At 49.0% G+C, this 17,247-nt stretch overlaps 1 protein-coding gene across 5 annotated transcripts in view; it reads left to right on the top strand.

Moving 5' to 3' along the window:
• The window catches only part of ABCC5 (ATP binding cassette subfamily C member 5), an 86,873-nt gene extending 80,071 nt beyond the window's left edge, over positions 1–6,802 (top strand). For all 5 annotated transcript variants that reach the window (XM_036347845.1, XM_036347847.1, XM_036347846.1 and 2 more), the window contains 4 exons: positions 1,012–1,090; positions 2,091–2,204; positions 2,591–2,755; positions 6,292–6,802. In XM_036347845.1, coding sequence (XP_036203738.1) covers positions 1,012–1,090; positions 2,091–2,204; positions 2,591–2,755; positions 6,292–6,393 — 460 coding nt within the window. In that variant the 3' untranslated portion in view covers positions 6,394–6,802. The remainder of the gene's footprint in view (positions 1–1,011; positions 1,091–2,090; positions 2,205–2,590; positions 2,756–6,291) is intronic.
• The last annotated feature ends 10,445 nt before the right edge of the window (positions 6,803–17,247 follow it).

Raw genomic sequence — 17,247 nt, forward strand, 5'->3', positions numbered from 1 at the left:
CAGAGGACACGGGCGCGGTGTGCGTCTGCCATCTCCTCCGCTCCAGTAGTGCTCCTCCGTGATGTGAGCCTGCTTGCGTTCGCATGCCTGGGTTAGTGACCCTAGACATGAGCACAGACATGGCACAGAGCTGAGGTCCTCCCAGAGATGTTCCCATATGCCAAGCAAGATTTAGGAGCAAAGCAAATTGTACCTTAATCCTTTCCGATTGCCAGACTTACAAAACTTCATGTTGAGATTGAGACAAGACTCCCCACATCAGTGTTAACATCCCATTTCCACCAAATTTCTGTCCCACCACTGCCCTACCCTCGTCCTCCATGACAGAGAGCTTTTTGTCCCGTCTGTAACATTCCCAGCAATGCCTAGTCCTATTTTGATATCTGTGATTTCCATGCGGCAGACACTGTGGGGACAGTAAACAGGAATAGACCTCAAGCTGGTTTTCTAAACCAGAGGAAATGAAGTCCTTCCTCTTCGGTTGCCCTTTCCTCTCTCTCATTCCCTCTGCCTTCCGCTGGGTCAGCTCGTTTTCCGGGTCAGCTAGCTGTCAGGTCCCTGCTCTCCCCCTGGTGCATAGGAAGGAAGAGAGCGTCTCCCTGTGCATGCAGGGAGATGTATTTTAACATGTATGTGCTAGGAAAAAACCTGGCATGTATGCCAAAATGCTAACACCTTTTGTTTCTAGGGATCTGACTAGAGACGATGAAAACACGTATTGGCTTGTGTTTTGTGATTTGCATGTCTGTATTTCTTAATTTTTGTACGTAACTGTTATAAAAGTAAAAATAACATTTTATAAAGAATAAATTCTGTTCTCAGAGATCGTCCTGCCTGGGGCAGGCATCAGCGTCCACCTCTGGCTGCTTAGGGGAGGAGCCCTCTGTGACCTGAGGGGGTGTAAGCGCCCCCCCCCCCCCCCCGGGCTTGTTTAGACTTTGACCCCACAGCCTTCGCAGTGTGGCTTGTACATGAGGGATCCCTGACACATTCCTCTGTGTTTCTTTCTAGCTCAAACTTGGATCCCTTCAGCCAGTACACAGAAGACCAGATCTGGGACGCCCTGGAGAGGACGCACATGAAAGAATGTGTAAGAAGCCAGGGCGAGCGATGCTGTGGGCACTGCCCAGCCTGCCCGGCTGCTTCCGTCCAGCCTGGTCTGTCCTCCACCTCCAGGGTATCTGTGGAGGAACACTCTAGAGCAGGACTTCCCAGACATTCCAGAAAGGGCATAAAAGTGGCTATTTCCTGCCCGCCACCTCCTCCCTCTACCCCCACGCCCATGATCATATTACCCTGTTCCCACCCATTGACTGAAGACATGTCCATGACAACTACTCAGAATTCAGTAATGCTTTTACATTAACTTCTACTTTATTAATCATAACAGTACAGCAGGCTTTTGAAGTATCTTTCTGTGTGCGAGAGATACATCATTTATTGAGTCTGCAGAAAGCACGCAGTAGGCTCGTGGGTTCACAGATCTCTGCGGGGTGCTCAGCAGGTCCCTCCAGGGGCCACAGTCTGCAGATGAATATCCCTCGCCGGAGGAGGGTGTCCGTGCCTTTGCTTAAGTCAAACTCAGGATCCCTTGCCCTAACTCAACTAGATCAGCTCTCCTTTTCTCTCTTTTAGATTGAGCTTTCTCAAGTAATTTCATTTGAAGAGTAGCCTGCGTAGCTTACAAAAAGAAAAGTTTGACAGCCATGGGCCTAGAGCTTTAGACTTAAGAAAGACAGCATTTTTATGTTCCCCATTTCCTATTGCACGACCAACTTTTCAGTGGCTCAAAAATTAGGACCACTATCTGCCAGGATTTGGGGACATGAAAATATTGGAATTTCTGGGACATTTTGAGAGTAGGAGACTAACAGAATAGTATATTTGAAATAGGGGGTCCTAGAAAACCTGGGTCCTGGTCACGTGACCATCACACCTGTACCTTCTTTCTAGGTGAGCCAGGTTCTCGGCTAGTATTCCTCCTTCTGTTCCAGAATAATTTACCTTTGCTACTGGATTTTTGGCAAAAGCTAGGGTGTTTCTCCCCCTCACTTTTGGACCCTTCTCATTTCTACTTTCTTTCTTCCTAGATTGCTCAGCTACCTCTGAAACTTGAATCTGAAGTGCTAGAGAACGGGGAGAACTTCTCCGTGGGGGAGCGCCAGCTCTTATGCATAGCAAGAGCCTTGCTCCGTCACTGCAAGGTGGGCGGTTTGGTGGGAGCTAGGGGAGGGGAGGGAGGGACAGGAGAGAACAGAGAGGTGGAGGAGCACCCTTCCCTGTGGCACGCGGTCTGAAGGCATTCCTGGCTCCCAGCCCAGCGGCACTTTTAAGAGAATGCCCAGAGGTGTTTCTTGATTAACCTTGACACAATTTGGGTGTATGGGTGGGGTGTGTTTTTTTTTAAGTATGTTTTTATTGATTTCAGAGAAGAAGGGAGAGGGAGAGATAGAAACATCAATGATGAGAAAGAATCATAAGTAATGTATGGTATAAAATTCAAATGCTAAAATACTTTTTAGGAAAATCTAAATTAACCAGAATGTTTAAGGAACTGGTTGGATCCTCTTTCTCCTCTCTTCCCTGGCAGATTCTGATTCTAGATGAAGCCACAGCTGCCATGGACACGGAGACAGACCTACTGATCCAAGAGACTGTCCGAGAAGCGTTTGCCGATTGCACTATGCTGACGATTGCCCACCGCCTGCATACGGTCCTAGGCTCTGATAGGATTATGGTGCTGGCCCAGGGACAGGTACTGAGGCATGTGGCCTTGTCTGGGAGGACGGGGCTGGTTGGCATCTGAGGGTGGTTCTGAACATTTAGAAAAGCAGCCATAGCAGCTCTAGTCCAGTCCGTTTGGAGAGAGATACAGCCCCCTCCCAACAAGGCACTGAATTTGAGGCACTCCTGGGTTCTTGTTTTGCTTTACTACCTGTTATTTTGTTGCTTGAAAATAGGGGCACACTGACTTAGGTCAGCGAGCGAGTTTAGTTAGTAATTAATTCACATAGATAACAATTGCCCAAGGCGTGTTGAGACCAGCCACCAGGTGTCGTTTGCTTTTTGCAATCATGTAGGGGTGCCAGACTTGTATCCTGCTATTCCAAGCTTCCCCACAACCTGGCCCAGCCATGCCTCCTTCATTTCCCTCTCGTTCCTTACAAGTGCTGTTAGCCATAGGTAATCTTGCATCCCCTAAGCTTTTCCATCTTCTGTGTCTACTCATACAGTTCCACCTACCTAAACTGTCCTTTGCCCTTCATTCCTTTCCCATATCTACCTGCTTACAGCCTGCCTGTCTCTCAAGAAAGCCAGTGTCGCCGAAACCGGTTTGGCTCAGTGGATAGAGCGTCGGCCTGCGGACCAAAAGGTCCCGGGTTCGATTCCGGTCAAGGGCATGTACCTGGGTTGCGGGCACATCCCCAGTGGGAGATGTGCAGGAGGCAGCTGATCGATGTTTCTCTCTCATCGATGTTTCTGACTATCTATCTCTCTCCCTTCCTCTCTGTAAAAAAATCAATAAAATATATTTTTAAAAAAAAAGAAAGAAAGAAAGCCAGTGTCTCCCTGTCCACACATAGTGCAGTGTCTGCTCTAGCACCCAGCCTCCTGCCCTCCTGCAGCCAGTCCGAAGGAAGGATGCTTTGTCCTTAGGCCTGTCTCCCCTGGGAAGATCCTTTCCTAAAAGCGCCCCGGAGACCTCCCCTTTCATCTCCTGCCAAAAATGTGTCCATACCTTTGCCCTGCAAAATGGGGGCTGGGAAGTATGTGGCATTGTCAGCCACATCCTGGGAGGCAGGTCCTACCAGGATGTCATTCACTTTTCTACTGCAATATGGTTTCCAGTGACTGCATAGAAGTCCATCATAAGACTGGATAATTGACTGAGTTTATCCTTTACTCACTTTTTTTCTTTTTCTATTTTTATTAATTGATTTCAGAGAGGAAGGGAGAGGGAGAGAGAGGTAGAAACATCGATGATGAGAGAGAATCATTGATCAGCTGCCTCCTGCATGCCCCCTACTGGGGGATCAAGCCTGCAACCTGAGCTTATGCCCTTGACTGGAATTGAACCTGGGACCCTTCAGTCGCAGGCTGATGCTCTATCCACTGAGCCAAACTGGCTTGGGCTTCACTTCTTTTAAAAATATATATATATACTAGAGGCCCGGTGCACAAAAATTTGTGCACTCAGGGGGGAGAGGGAGGGTCCCTCAGCCCGGCCTGTGCCCTCTCGCAGTCTGGGACCCCTTGGGAGATAACGACCTGCTGGCTTAGGCCTGCTCCCAGGTGGCAGAGGGCAGGACTAATCCCTAGGTGCAGTCCCTGGTTGGGCTCAGAGCAGGGCCGATTGGGGAGTTGGGGCGCCGCCCCCTGTCATGCACAGAGCAGGGCGGATTGGGAGGTTGTGATGCCACCCTCAGTCACGCTCAGGGTAGGGCCGATTGGGGGGTTGGGGCACCGCCCCCTGTCACACTCAAGGCAGGGTCGATGGGGAGGTTGTGGCACCACCCCCTGTCACGCACAGAGCAGGGTCGATCAGGGAGTTGGGGAGCTCCCCCCTGTCACTCACAGAGTAGGGCCGGTAGAGGAGTTGGGGCACCGCCCCCTGTCACACACAGAGCAGGGAAGATCAGGGGGTTGGGGCGCCGCCCTCTATCACCCACAGAGCAGGGCCGATCAGGGGGTTGGGGCGCCGCCACTGTCACACTCAGGGCAGGGCCGATGGGGAGGTTATGGCTCTACCCTGTCACACACAGAGCAGGGCCTGTGGGGGGCGGGGGGTTGGGGCGCCGCACCCTGTCACACACAGAGCCGCAGGGTGATCAGGGGGTTGGGGAGCTCCCCCCTGTCAGGCACAGAGCAGGGCCGATCGGGGGTTGGGGCGCCTTCCCCTGTCAGGAACAGAGCAGGGCCGATAGGGAGGTTGTGGCCCCGCCCCCTGTCACACACACAGGCGCAGGGTGATCAGAGGGTTTGGGCGCTGCCCCCTGTCACGCTGATCCCGGTGCTGGGAGGCATATTACCCTTTTACTATATAGAATAGAGGCCTGGTGCACGGGTGGGGGCTGGCTGGTTTGCCCTGAAGGGTGTCCTGGATCAGGGTGGGGGTCCCCACTGGGGTGCCTGGCCAGCCTGGATGAGGGGATGATGGCTGTTTGCAGCTGGTCACACACCCTTCAGGGTGGGGGTTTCCACTGGGGTGCCTGGCCAGTCTGGGTGAGGCACAGAGGGCTGTTTTCAGGCTGGGACTGAAGCTCCCAACTGCTCTTTTTTTTCTTTTTTTTTTTATTCTGGGCCACCTTTAGCTCTGAGGCTCCAGCTCTTAGGCCTCGCTCCTGAAAGCAGGTATCTGGTTTGTTTCAGTTCTATAATCGAAACTCTATCAACTCCAGCTCTGAGATCCCAGCCGGCTGAAAGCTGGTTTCTGGCGTTTTGTTTAGCTTTTATATGTTACAATGTTTCTTAAACTGCAGGCTCAGAGGCCAGCAAGGCAGGCCGGGAACGTTGCAGTCCTCCGTCACTGAAGCAAGCAAGCCTCATGTTCAGTTTAAGCTGCCTGGCTGCCGGCCGCCATCTTGGCTGGCAGTTAATTTGCATATCGCCCTGATTAGCCAATGGGAAGGGTAGCGGTTGTATGCTAATTACCATGTTTCTCTTTTATTAGATAGGAGATATATATATATATTACTTATTTTTAGAGAGAAAGAGGAAGGGGGGCGGAGAGACAGAGAGAGGGAGCAAGAAACATCCATTTGTTCCACTTATCTATGCATTCATTGGTTGACCCTTGTATGTGCCCTGACTGGAGAGATCGAATCCACAACCTTGGTGTATCAGGATGACGCTCTAACCAACTGAGCTACCCAGCCAGGACTCTCACTTCCTTTTATTTTTTATTTTTTTGCCAAGTAGGTCTCCTGAGCTGTTCCTTTTCCATCTATAGGTTTAGATCAGCTTGCATAACTAGATGCCATTTGCCTGTTAAGCCTTTGACTTGTGCTGCCGTGGGTTCCCCCCACAGCCTGTACTATCTTGTCGATCGATTCCTGCACACCTAGGGCTGAATGAATTAGGCGAAGGGGGGTCTAGAGGTGTTGCTCTCCTACCTTTCCCTGGTACCCTGGTTAGTTTTTAAAAAATAAAATAAAAAGGGGCCCATGTGGACACGGCAGGGCTCCTCGCATTGTCACCCTGATTCCATCCTCAAGGGGCTTTTGGGCTTGCCCCCCTTCCTGAACAGTGTGTCCTCAAGTCACATCCTGATGCCGTCTCCTTCCTTTGCAGGTAGTGGAGTTCGACACCCCATCGGTCCTTCTGTCCAATGACAGCTCCCGGTTCTATGCCATGTTTGCTGCTACAGAGAACAAGGTCGCTGTCAAGGGCTGACTCCTCCCGTGCTGCCTCCGTCTCTTCCCTCTGGAGCCTCGCCGTCCCGGGGCCGGCGCTCTTCCTGTCCAGCCGAAACCTTGCCTTTCCCGATTTCACCTTTCGCACAGCAGTTCAGGATCGGCTTGTGTGTTTCACTTGTAGGGAGAGTTCTATTTTGATTATTGTATTGACTCCAGATTCATGTAAACAGACTTTAGTTTTTGTTTTTAATTGCACTCTAAAAGGTTCAGGGAACCGTTATTATAAATGTATCAGAGGCCTATAATGAAGCTTTCTACGTGTAGCTGTATCTATATATATGTATATATATAAACCTATACATAGCCTATATTTACAGTGAAAATGTAAGCTGTTTATTTTATATTAAAATGAGCACTGTGCTAATAACAGTGCAGATTCCTTTCTATCGTTTTTGTACAGTTTGCTGCACTGGAGATCCGGTTTTGCTACTAGACGACAGAAAGGGTAGCCTATTGTTCTTTGCCAGCTGGTTGTTTCATGGCGCCAGGTTTTCTGGGTGTCCGAAACGGAAGACGTGTGGCAATGGTGGGCCCTGCAGCGGCCCCCTCTGCCGCCTCCCCACCGCCACTCCGGGCCGGGGCGGCGCCGAGGCCCCGCTGGAGGCCATGCAGAGCGCCATGGATTCTCAGGGCTCCTGCCTTCTGTCCTGGTGTCACCTCCCTGTTTCCGTCAGGAGAGCAGTGGGGCAAAGCCCCCCACCCCTCTTTCCCTCCCTGCCTTCCTCTTCTTGCTGTTGTTTCTAAACAAGAATCAAGTCTCGCCGAAACCGGTTTGGCTCAGTGGATAGAGCGTCGGCCTGCGGACTGAAAGGTCCCAGGTTCGATTCCGGTCAAGGGCATGTACCTGGGTTGCGGGCATATCCCCAGTGGGAGATGTGCAGGAGGCAGCTGATCGATGTTTCTCTCTCATCGATGTTTCTGACTCTCTATCTCTCTCCCTTCCTCTCTGTAAAAAATCAATAAAATATATTTAAAAAAAAAAAGAATCAAGTCTCTTCACAGAGTGTCCCACTGCCTCAGGTTCCGCACGCTGGCCACTGCACAGAGCTCCGGCTCCCACACCCGTCGGCTCCCAGCCCCAGGGCCGACCGCTGCTTTTTCCGGGGGTCCTTCTTCATTTGCCTGGTCTGCGCCGCCACAGTTCAGTGACAGGGTTCAGGATTCCGTGGGTCTGTCTTCTTTTCTCACTGCAGATGTCGCAGTCTCCTCCTCTCCCCAAAGTCTGCGACTCCAAGCAGCTCTTGCTACTCAGTGTCTCGCACTGGTGTGGAAGTCTTTGTACTGTAAAGAGACCTACCTCAGGTTGCTGATTGCCGTGTGGTTCGGTGTGTTTCTGCAAACCCCCTTTGTGCCGTGGGGCCAGCAGCTCAGGTGGGCGTGGTCGCTGCTGTCATCAGTTGAATGGTCAGCGTTGCATGTCGTGACCAACTAGACATTCTGTTGCCTTAGCATGTTTGCTGAACACCTTGTGGAAACAAAAACCTGGAAAAGTGAATAAAGTTATTTTGGATTTTATAAAACTCTTGGTGTATAAACTAGTTCTCTGGGAAGGGAGCAGGGTGTCTTTGAATGACGGGAATCCCAGAGGCGGGCTTTTGAGTATCCGGCGATGGAGTTACATCTGAGAAGGGCCAGGAGCAGAGCCGGTTGGTTGCCAGGGGCACGCGGCCCAGCTGGCCTGACATCCCTGGGTGGGCCCTGGCCCCTAAGACTGTGTCACCAAACACAGCTCCCAGGCTGCCAAGGAGCGGGTTGGCTGTGGGCAGGGTGAATGCTTGGCCGAGGTGGGCGGTTGTGGTGAAATATATTTCAAATGAACGGTTGGTTAAGGGTTCTCAGCAATTCAAACAACATAACTGCCTTTTTGGCCAATTCATTCAGCTTACCTCATTGAGAATGAAGTGCCCATCTGAAAGGGTAATCATTACGGAGTTTCCCGATAGAATGCATTGATTGCAGCCAAGAAGCTTTTAGCCTGCTTGGTACCGGTTCGGCCGACCAGCAGCAGGGCTCATCCCCTGAACCCAGCCTTTTCGTAAACTGCTGCCTTGGAAACACAGAGGCTTGACTCTAAAGTTGAAATTTTCCTCCCACATGTCGAGTGCTCAGGAGCCACGTGGCCTGCGGCTACTGTGTCGGACACAGATGCAGAACATGCCCGTCGCTGCAGGGAGTTCTGTTGGACGGCACTGACATGAACACGCACTTCCGTTGATGCCTGGACTTACCTTCCCAGAGGAGAACGGGCAGCGAAAGGGCCTCCTGGTCCTTGTCCTGTTCAAGCTCTGCTGCACTGGGACTCACTCCCCCTCCTGTCAGCTCTGTTCTCACCTCGGGTGTCCTCCCACCTCTCTTAACCTGCTTTGCCCTCTTAAAGGAAAGCTTTTTCCTGCCTCTGCCCACTCCCTTTTCTCTCTGCACAGATTCTTTCCCTCCCACAGGTTTAGTGACAAAGCTTCCACTGTGGGCTTGGCTTCTCCTTGGTACCAGCCTCCAGCTACCTGCTAAGTGCCTCCACTGGGCATCACCGGTGCCTCAAACAGCTTCCTGAAAATCAGTGCTTCTTTAGTAGTACCATTGTCCTCTGGAGTCTATCAGGCTAGAGGCCTTGAGTTAATTTACTCTCCTTCCCCTTCCCAATAAATTCAGTCACTCCAGGTCCTGTGCATCACCACCACACCTTTCTCCTTCCCTCTGTTCATAATATAATTATAGCCTCATGGTCTCTCTGCCTTGGTGCCCCTCTCTGAGCCATTGTATTTACTACTGACAATATGGAAACCAAAAATGCAAGTTGGTGAAATACTTTATAGCCCAAGTGCCCATTGGTAGAAAGAGGCGGTGGTGCATTTACACAATGGAATACTACTTGGCCTTAAAAAAGAGGAAAGGCTTGCCTTTTGCGACAGTATGAACAGGCCTGAAGGTTATTATGCTTCGTGAGATAAGCCAGTCAGAGAAAGACAAGGATCATATGATCTATGTGGAACCTAATGAACAAACTGATGAATAAAATAGACACAGGCATGGGTACATGGAGCAGACTGACAGCTGTTTGGGGCAGGAGGCGGGGGTGCACAGGACTGGATGAAAGAACGTGAAGGGATTCGCCAAAAAACATAGATAACACATAGACACAGACAACAGCGTGGTGATGGCCAGAGGAAAGGGGGGTGGGGGAGGTGGAGGTGGGCTAAGTGAGGGTACCTGGGGTCGGAAAGAGACTTTGCTTTGGGTGATGGGCGCACGATGCAGTGTGCAGATGATGTTTTGTTGAGTTGTACACTTGAAACCTGTATGCTTTTGTGAGCCAGTGTCACCCCAATAAATTCAACTTTAAAAAATAAAATTTTTTAAAAGAGACTACGGGTGTAAAAGAAATCTTCAGGGCACAGACAGTTGCTTGTAGAGCGGCCCATATTCCTTAGCCTGGCAGTCAGGGTGTGCGTTATTTGGCTCCAACCCTCCTTTTCTACTCAGTAGTCCTAAAGCAGGCCAATATTTCCACACTTTTAAATCTTTGTAATTTTCTCAGCTTGGAATCCCTGGTCATCTTGTCAAACAAAAGCATATTTTTCTTTTTAAACTCAGTTCAAATACTATGCCCTCCACAAGGCCTTTCTCTTCCAACGAAATTCCTCTGTGTTCCTACAGCCCTTCGCTTACACATCTACTTAAGGTTTATTTGCTTTTACTTTGCATATTATAGTTGATTTTTTAAAATATTTCTGCCCATGAATTTAAACTTCTTGGAGGCAGTAAATCATCTTATTTTGTGTACCTTATCATTTCTGGCTTAAGTATTATGTTTTACATATAATAAGAGCCTAATAAGTATCACACTACACAACTAACTCTTGAATAGTGCCTATACATGGATGTTCAAAGAATATTTGTTAAAATAAGTAAGTGTTGCCCTGACCGGTTTGGCTCAGTGGATAGAGCGTCGGCCTGCGGACTTAAGGGTCCCGGGTTCGATTCCGGTCAAGGGCATGTACCTTAGTTGCGGGCACATCCCCAATGGGGAGTGTGCAGGAGGCAGCTGATTGATGTTTCTCTCTCATCGATGTTTCTAACTCTCTATCCCTCTCCATTCCTCTCTGTAAAAAAAAAAAAAAAAAATCCAATAAAATACATTTTTTTAAAAAAAGAGCAGCTCACATTTATTAAAAAAAAAAAAAAAAAAAAAAGAAGTAAGTGTTGTAGACTTCCATTTTGGTCATTTGAATTTGATCACTTCAAAGAGACAAAAAAAAACGTGGCATCAAGGAAAAGAAACCTTTATGAGGAATGACTTCAGGAAAACCAGAAAAGAGAATGCCCAGTGTTTGGGGAATGGCTTAGTGACATGACAGCTCCTTCCTAATTGATCACCTAGAAATAGGGCCTAGCATTGGAAGCAAATGAGTCAAGGGGGCACTGAAAGGCTGAGCTAACTGAAGTCTCACTCACACTGATCATTGCCTGCACTGTTGTGCACCATATTTCTTTTAATAACTTTTTCCTTATAATAAAAGTAATGCATGCAGAAAGGTGCAGTGAAGAAACCAAAAGCTGCCTGTACCCATTTTGGAAGTGGAACCTCCAGCCTCAGCCACCCCAGCTGATGGCACATAGATCAGAGATGAACCACCAGCTGAGCCCCTCCCAAATCCCTGAGCAAAATAAAATGTTTTTTAAAGCCACCTTTCTAGCTTTTTCTAATCACTAACATATATATATATATATATATATATATATATATATATATATAATTTTTTAAATAAAATAATATAAAGCCCTGGCCGGTGTGGCTCAGTTGGTTGAGTGTCGACCCATGCACTGAGGTCACCTGTTCGATTCCCAGTAGGGGGTGTGCAAGAGGCAGCCAATTGATGTTTCTGTCTCATCAATGTTTCTTTCCCTTCTCCCTCTCTCTAAAATCAATAAAAACATTAAAAATAATAATAAAAAATACAGGTTTAATATCAGCATGTAGGCCCAGGGGCTGCTGCCAAAAAGGTCTCCAGGCCTTGGACCTCCCCCAAACCAGCCATAGGAGTCCTCAGGCAACAGACTGTCCAAACTAACTCAACAAACTGCTTCCCAGAGACATAGCCAAAGCCTTGAAGAAATCAATGGGAGGGTTTTGCCCGAAGCAACCTCCATGTACATTTCCTGGGAGCCAGCAGCTGGTCAAGATGAGCCATGTACCATGTGATACAACCACTCACATTCACATTTAGATAAGCAAAAACAATGTTTGGGAAGGTACATGTCACCCACCCATTCCTAGGCATGATAGGGTTATGCCCATAATCACCCACCCGAGTCACCCCAAGTTATACTGACAGAAAGACCACCATCCACTCTGGTTTCAATACTTTGTCCTTGGCCAGTACTGCAGTCACCCTCAGAAACAGGCGCATGAGGAAAGCTGCTGCTACATCTTCCAGAAAATCTCTGTTGACAACATTGTCTGCTAGGTAATAGTCCACACAATAATCCTTTTCAGGGGCCCTGGCCGGGTAGCTCATTTGGTTAGAGTGTTGTCCCCCTACGCCAAAGTTGTGGATTCAGTCCCTGGTTAGGGCACTTACAAGTAACCAATTAATGCATAAATAAGTGGAACAACAAATTGATGTTTCTCTCTCTCCCTCTCAAATCAATTTAAAAAAAAAAAAAAAAGCCCTTTCAAAATGTGGTATCAGGAAATTCACTTCTCAATGATGAAATTTGTCAAAGTTCAATATATTTGGGAGCAGAGCAAGCAAGTCTCCCACTAGAGTGGAAACGCAGACGGAAGGCACTTCAGGTGGAGGGAACTGCATGGGCCAAGGTGTAGAAATGGGAAAGCAGTGACTGTGTTGATGGAGAGGTTGGTGTTGGTTTTCCACATTAAACCCATTACACAATGCCTCCTGAGTCTTTAAGACTTGAGCTTTGGGGACCCCATCATGGCGAGCTCTATGCCTGTGTTTTTCCTAACTCCTGCCCATGCACCTTTGTAAACAATCTCTTTACTAATCTATCTTCGTTTACCCAACTTGAGTGTACCGAGTATCTCCTGGTACAACTGTATGAGGCAGTTGGCTAAAATTATGATCTCCATAATTTAAAAAATGATAGGGAAAAACGGTAGGGGGCCCAGTCTTCTCCATCATGCCTGTGTTGGTTTAACTCTTAGAACTGTGGTTCAGGGCAGTTTTGACTCCAAGCTCCCTGCCAGGTTGGGATTATTCATTTATTATTAATTTAATCAAGCGTGAGAGTCCTGCTGCCACACACATTTCTTCTTAACAGCCCTGTCCTTTAGATGTTATTGTTATTCTTTTTTAAAATATGTTTTAATTGATTTCAGAGAGGAAGGGAGAAGGAGAGAGATAGAAACATCAATGATGAGAGAGAATCATTGATTGGCTGCCTCCTGCACACCCCCTACTGAGGATGGAGCCAAAACCCAGGCATGTGCCCTTGACTGGAATCGAAACCAGGACCCTTCAATCTGCAGGCTGATGCTCTATCCACTGAGCCAAATAGTCTAGGGCTGTTATTCTTTTTTTTTCTTTCTTTTTTTTTTAAACAGACTTGAAATTTCAGCTTAGAGCGCTCAAGTAACTGCCCTGAACACACAGTAAGTGACTTAACTGAGTTTCAAATTTATGTCCCTCTGAATCCAAAGTTTTTGCTCTTTCCACCACACTCCCTGCTATTTGTGTTGCTCCAAAGATACCTCTCTACGTAAATCAATGAACTAATGTGTAAAGTGGAGATGTTTTGCATTGATCTGCCAGATCGCCTGACACTGGACTGTCCTTGGCAGTAATTGGCCAGCAGTTCATAGGTCTGACGAATGTCTCCCAGAATGTGACGACAGGACCATGTCATCAGCTCCTCTAGCTACTGGCCCGGCAGGATGCTCCGTGTCCTGATTGTCTGAAGCTGTGCCGATTTAGGTCAAGTTTAAAATGAAAGAACCAGGGCCCTAGCTGGTTTGGCTCAGTGGATGGAGCATTGGCCCTCGGACTGAAGGGTCCCAAGTTCAATTCCTGGTCAGGGCACATGCCCGGGCCGCGGGGTCGATCCCCAGTGCGAGGTGTGCAGGAGGCAGCCGATGGGTGATTCTCTCTCATCATTGATGTTTCTAGCTCTCTCTCCCTCTCCCTTCCTCTCTGAAATCAATACAAAAATATTTTTAAAAAATTAAAGGAAGGGCAGTAACTGGTTTGGCTCAGTGGATAGAGCGTCGGCCTTCGGACTGAAAGGTTCCAGGTTTGATTCCGGTCAAGGGCATGTACCTTGGTTGTGGGCACATCCCCAGTGGGAGGTGTGCAGGAGGCAGCTGACCAATGTTTCTCTCTCATTGATGTTTCTAACTCTCTATCTCTCTCCCTTCCTCTCTGTAATAAATCAATAAAATATATTAAAAAAATAAAAGGAAGGAACCAGGGTTCAGCTCTGTGTACTACCACCTGAGATTAGAAATGTCCTCAGTAAGAGTCCATTCCTGCCCATTTGATTCTAGGAGCTGTTCTGTGACCAGGGCTCCAGGGGACAGTTAGCAGCCTGCAATCAATACCGAGCTTGTGCAACGTGAGCGAGAGATGTCTCCTGAAAGTGGAACCGAAGCTTGACCAGATCATTGAACGCTACAGATATTCCACGGAGTGATGATGACAACAGCAATGCTTCCTGACACAGCAGTGGCGTCTCACGCCTGTCTCTCCTCATTCTACCCGATCATGAACTTCAAATTGCCACTTATTGGGAAGAAGCTGGTGGAGAGTCCCCGGGGGGTAGCCCGCAGGCAGTGGCTCTGTAATTTGGGGGAGAGAGAAAGTTGCCTTTTTGTGTACCGGACTGGCTCTGCTCTGAGCCTGTTCCAGGAGTTAAGATCAGTCCGTCACTTTGCAAGAAGCCCGGACATCGCCCAGAGCAGGATACACATGATTTTGGAGGGAAAAGAGCATCTTGCCAGGAGCCTCTGCATCTGAAGGTGAGTATTAAGAACTGTTGTGAGACAGAGGTTACTTCATCCCAGGCAGGGAAAACGGGGAAATTCCCGGGACTATAGTTAGGGAATGTTTGCTCACGAGGCAGCAGCAAGAACATGTGCCTCCCAAACCCTCTGCTTAAAACCATAGAGGGACCAGGTCTGGGCTCCTATAGGTCTGGATGACCAGGACCAGGCCCCTCCCGTAAGCTGCAGTAATGCAACTGAAACAGAAAAAAGTGCCTTCTGAAAGTATTTACAGTGTCCAAATTCTGCATTCCTTACTGACTCCTATTTGAGATTCAGGCTTCAAACTTTGCTGAGTTTTGGGGGCGGGGGAGGGGGGGGTGTTTTTGTTTCATTTTGCTAATCCTCGCCCAAGGATATTTTTTTCCATTGATTTTTAGAGAGTAGAAGGGAGGGAGACAGAGAGAGAGAGAGAGAGAGACATCGATTGGTTGCCTTCTGCACATGCCTCCAACAGAGGCACGTGCCCTTGACTGCAATCAAACCTGGACCCTTCAGTCTGCGGGCCGATGCTCTAACCACTGCTCAGTTTTGTTTTTAATTTCAAGATTCCTTTGTCAAAACCAAGACTCCTATGGCTAGTCCCCTGGCCCCCACAGAGGCGGTTGATTTATTTCTCTGGTGGTTGTTAAATGAGCCCTCCTCAGAACCCCTGAGTGTCCCAGGTCCCGGTTCCATAACCAACCCCATCCTGGCTCCACCCTGGCCTCCTGGTCAGCCCAGGGCCCATGTGGAAAGGAGCAGAAATCACCGACAGAAGGAGCCTTTGGCTCCTTTCGGCTCCCATCGGATCAGTCAGATTCTCTTTCCAATCACTCACTTCTCCTTTGAGGAACAGTGAGGGCTAGGGTTAGGGTTTACCTCTCCTCTCCCCAGGCCTAGAGTGAAGCTTTTTGTCTCCCCTCCTTCTCATTACTCTATCTTTCTTCCTCTTAGTCTGTCTGCCATGTCATTTCTTCTCTCTTACACACACACACACACACACACACACACACACACACACACACACACACAGTGTATGTTGCCCTGTGCAGAACTTGGTCCCCTCCAGTCATGCCTACAGCTTCTCCATGCATCCCAAATAGGAATGCAGTGGCCATGTCTGGCCTGGGTTGGGAGCTTTTAGGGTAGAGGTGCTCAGCCACTTCACTGACGTGAGCCTGGAGGGAGGGAACCCAGAGAGGACCCACCTGTGGAGTCTCCATGAGGCCCCCTGGCCCCTGGGCGACTCACCCGCACAAGGGGTGCTCGCCACGCTCACTGCAGCCCAGTGTCAGGGCTGGGTGCTGGGCCAGCTGAGGCCCCCTGGGCCACACCAGCTCCTCTGTGCAGGGCACCATCATCTTGCCCAACCTGGCCTCTGTGCTCTATGACCCTGAGTATTGGGAGACCCCCCAACAGTTCAACTCCAGTCACTTCCCAGACAAGGCGGGAAACTTCGTGGTCAGTGAGGCCTGTCTGCCATCCTCCGCTGGTACTGGGCACAACGCTGTGTCATGGGTGGTGGGTAGGGAGTGTGGTAGGACAGGGACAGCTGCCACCCTCTGGCCTTTCCCTCTGCGTCCAGGGCATGGGGTGTGCCCAGGGGACCAGCTGGCTAGGATGGAGCTCTTCCTGATGTTTGCCACCCTTCTTAGGACCTTTCGGTTCCACTGCCAGACGGGAGCCAGGGGCTCAGACTGGAGTACATCTTCAGGGCACTGTGCAGCCCCAGCCCCAGCCCCAGCCCCAGGAAGTCTGTGCAGGACCATCCGAGTTTCCCTGTCCCAGGCCCTAGGGCAGTGATGGCGAACCTATGACACACGTGTCAGAGGTGACATGCAAACTCATTTTTTGGTTGATTTTTCTTTGTTAAATGGCATTTAAATATATAAAATAAATATCAAAAATATAAGTCTTTGTTTGCAAATATCAAAAAATTTCTATATGTGACTCGGCACCAGAGTTAAGTTAGGGTTTTTCAAAATGCTGACACGCCGAGTTCAAAAGGTTCGCCATCACTGCCCTAGGGAGAGTGCTCACAGCTAGCTGGTGGGTAGAGACCTATCCCCCTCCGTCTTTCCTTGGTGTCTCTTGGCTCCTGCCAAGTCGGAGGTGATGAAGAACAGGAGCCCACCTAGCTCAGCTGCTTATGAGTTCCCCCAACACAGTGGTTCTCAGCCTTGGCTGCACATTAGAATCACATTAGAATCCTTTTAAAATCCTGATTTCTGGGCCTCATCCTCCGGAAATTCTGTTTCTTTGTTATGGGGTGGGGCCACAACATTAGTAACAAAGAAACAGAATTTCCCGAGGATGAGGCCCAGAAATCAGGATTTTAAAAGGATTCCCAGGTGATTCTAATGTGCAGCCAAGGTTGAGAACCACTGCCCTAACACAAGCTCACTCTTCAGAGTGCCATTGGAGAGTAGACTTATTAAGGATTCTACAAAGGTAGCTCAGTTTGGGAGGTTTAGTTAGGTTAGTTACGCTTTGGCATGGAAGGATGTTACGAGGTTAGTTAAGGTTTGGCACTGAATCATTACACAAGGTTAATTTGTCAAGTCTCACAAGGTAGCAGTTAAGTAGGTTCGGTGGCAATGGCATTTGAGCAAAACTGTAAATATAACAATGTGTCCAAATACAATGATGCTGGTGTCTGATAAGCCCCAAACTGGGCAGCTTATTTTCTGCCCTCTCCTGCCCTCTGCTGACCAGAGGGAAGACGTGCCGGTCCCTGCAGACCTGGGACGAAAAAACATCCTATTCTCCCATCAGGTACAGCCAGCAGCCAGTGCCACTGCTTCCCTCCAAGTTCTCCACCAAGGACTCCGTACTTCCCCTGAGGATTGC

The sequence above is a fragment of the Myotis myotis genome, unplaced genomic scaffold, assembly GCF_014108235.1.
Source record: "Myotis myotis isolate mMyoMyo1 unplaced genomic scaffold, mMyoMyo1.p scaffold_m19_p_2, whole genome shotgun sequence".
NCBI lineage: Eukaryota > Metazoa > Chordata > Mammalia > Chiroptera > Vespertilionidae > Myotis > Myotis myotis.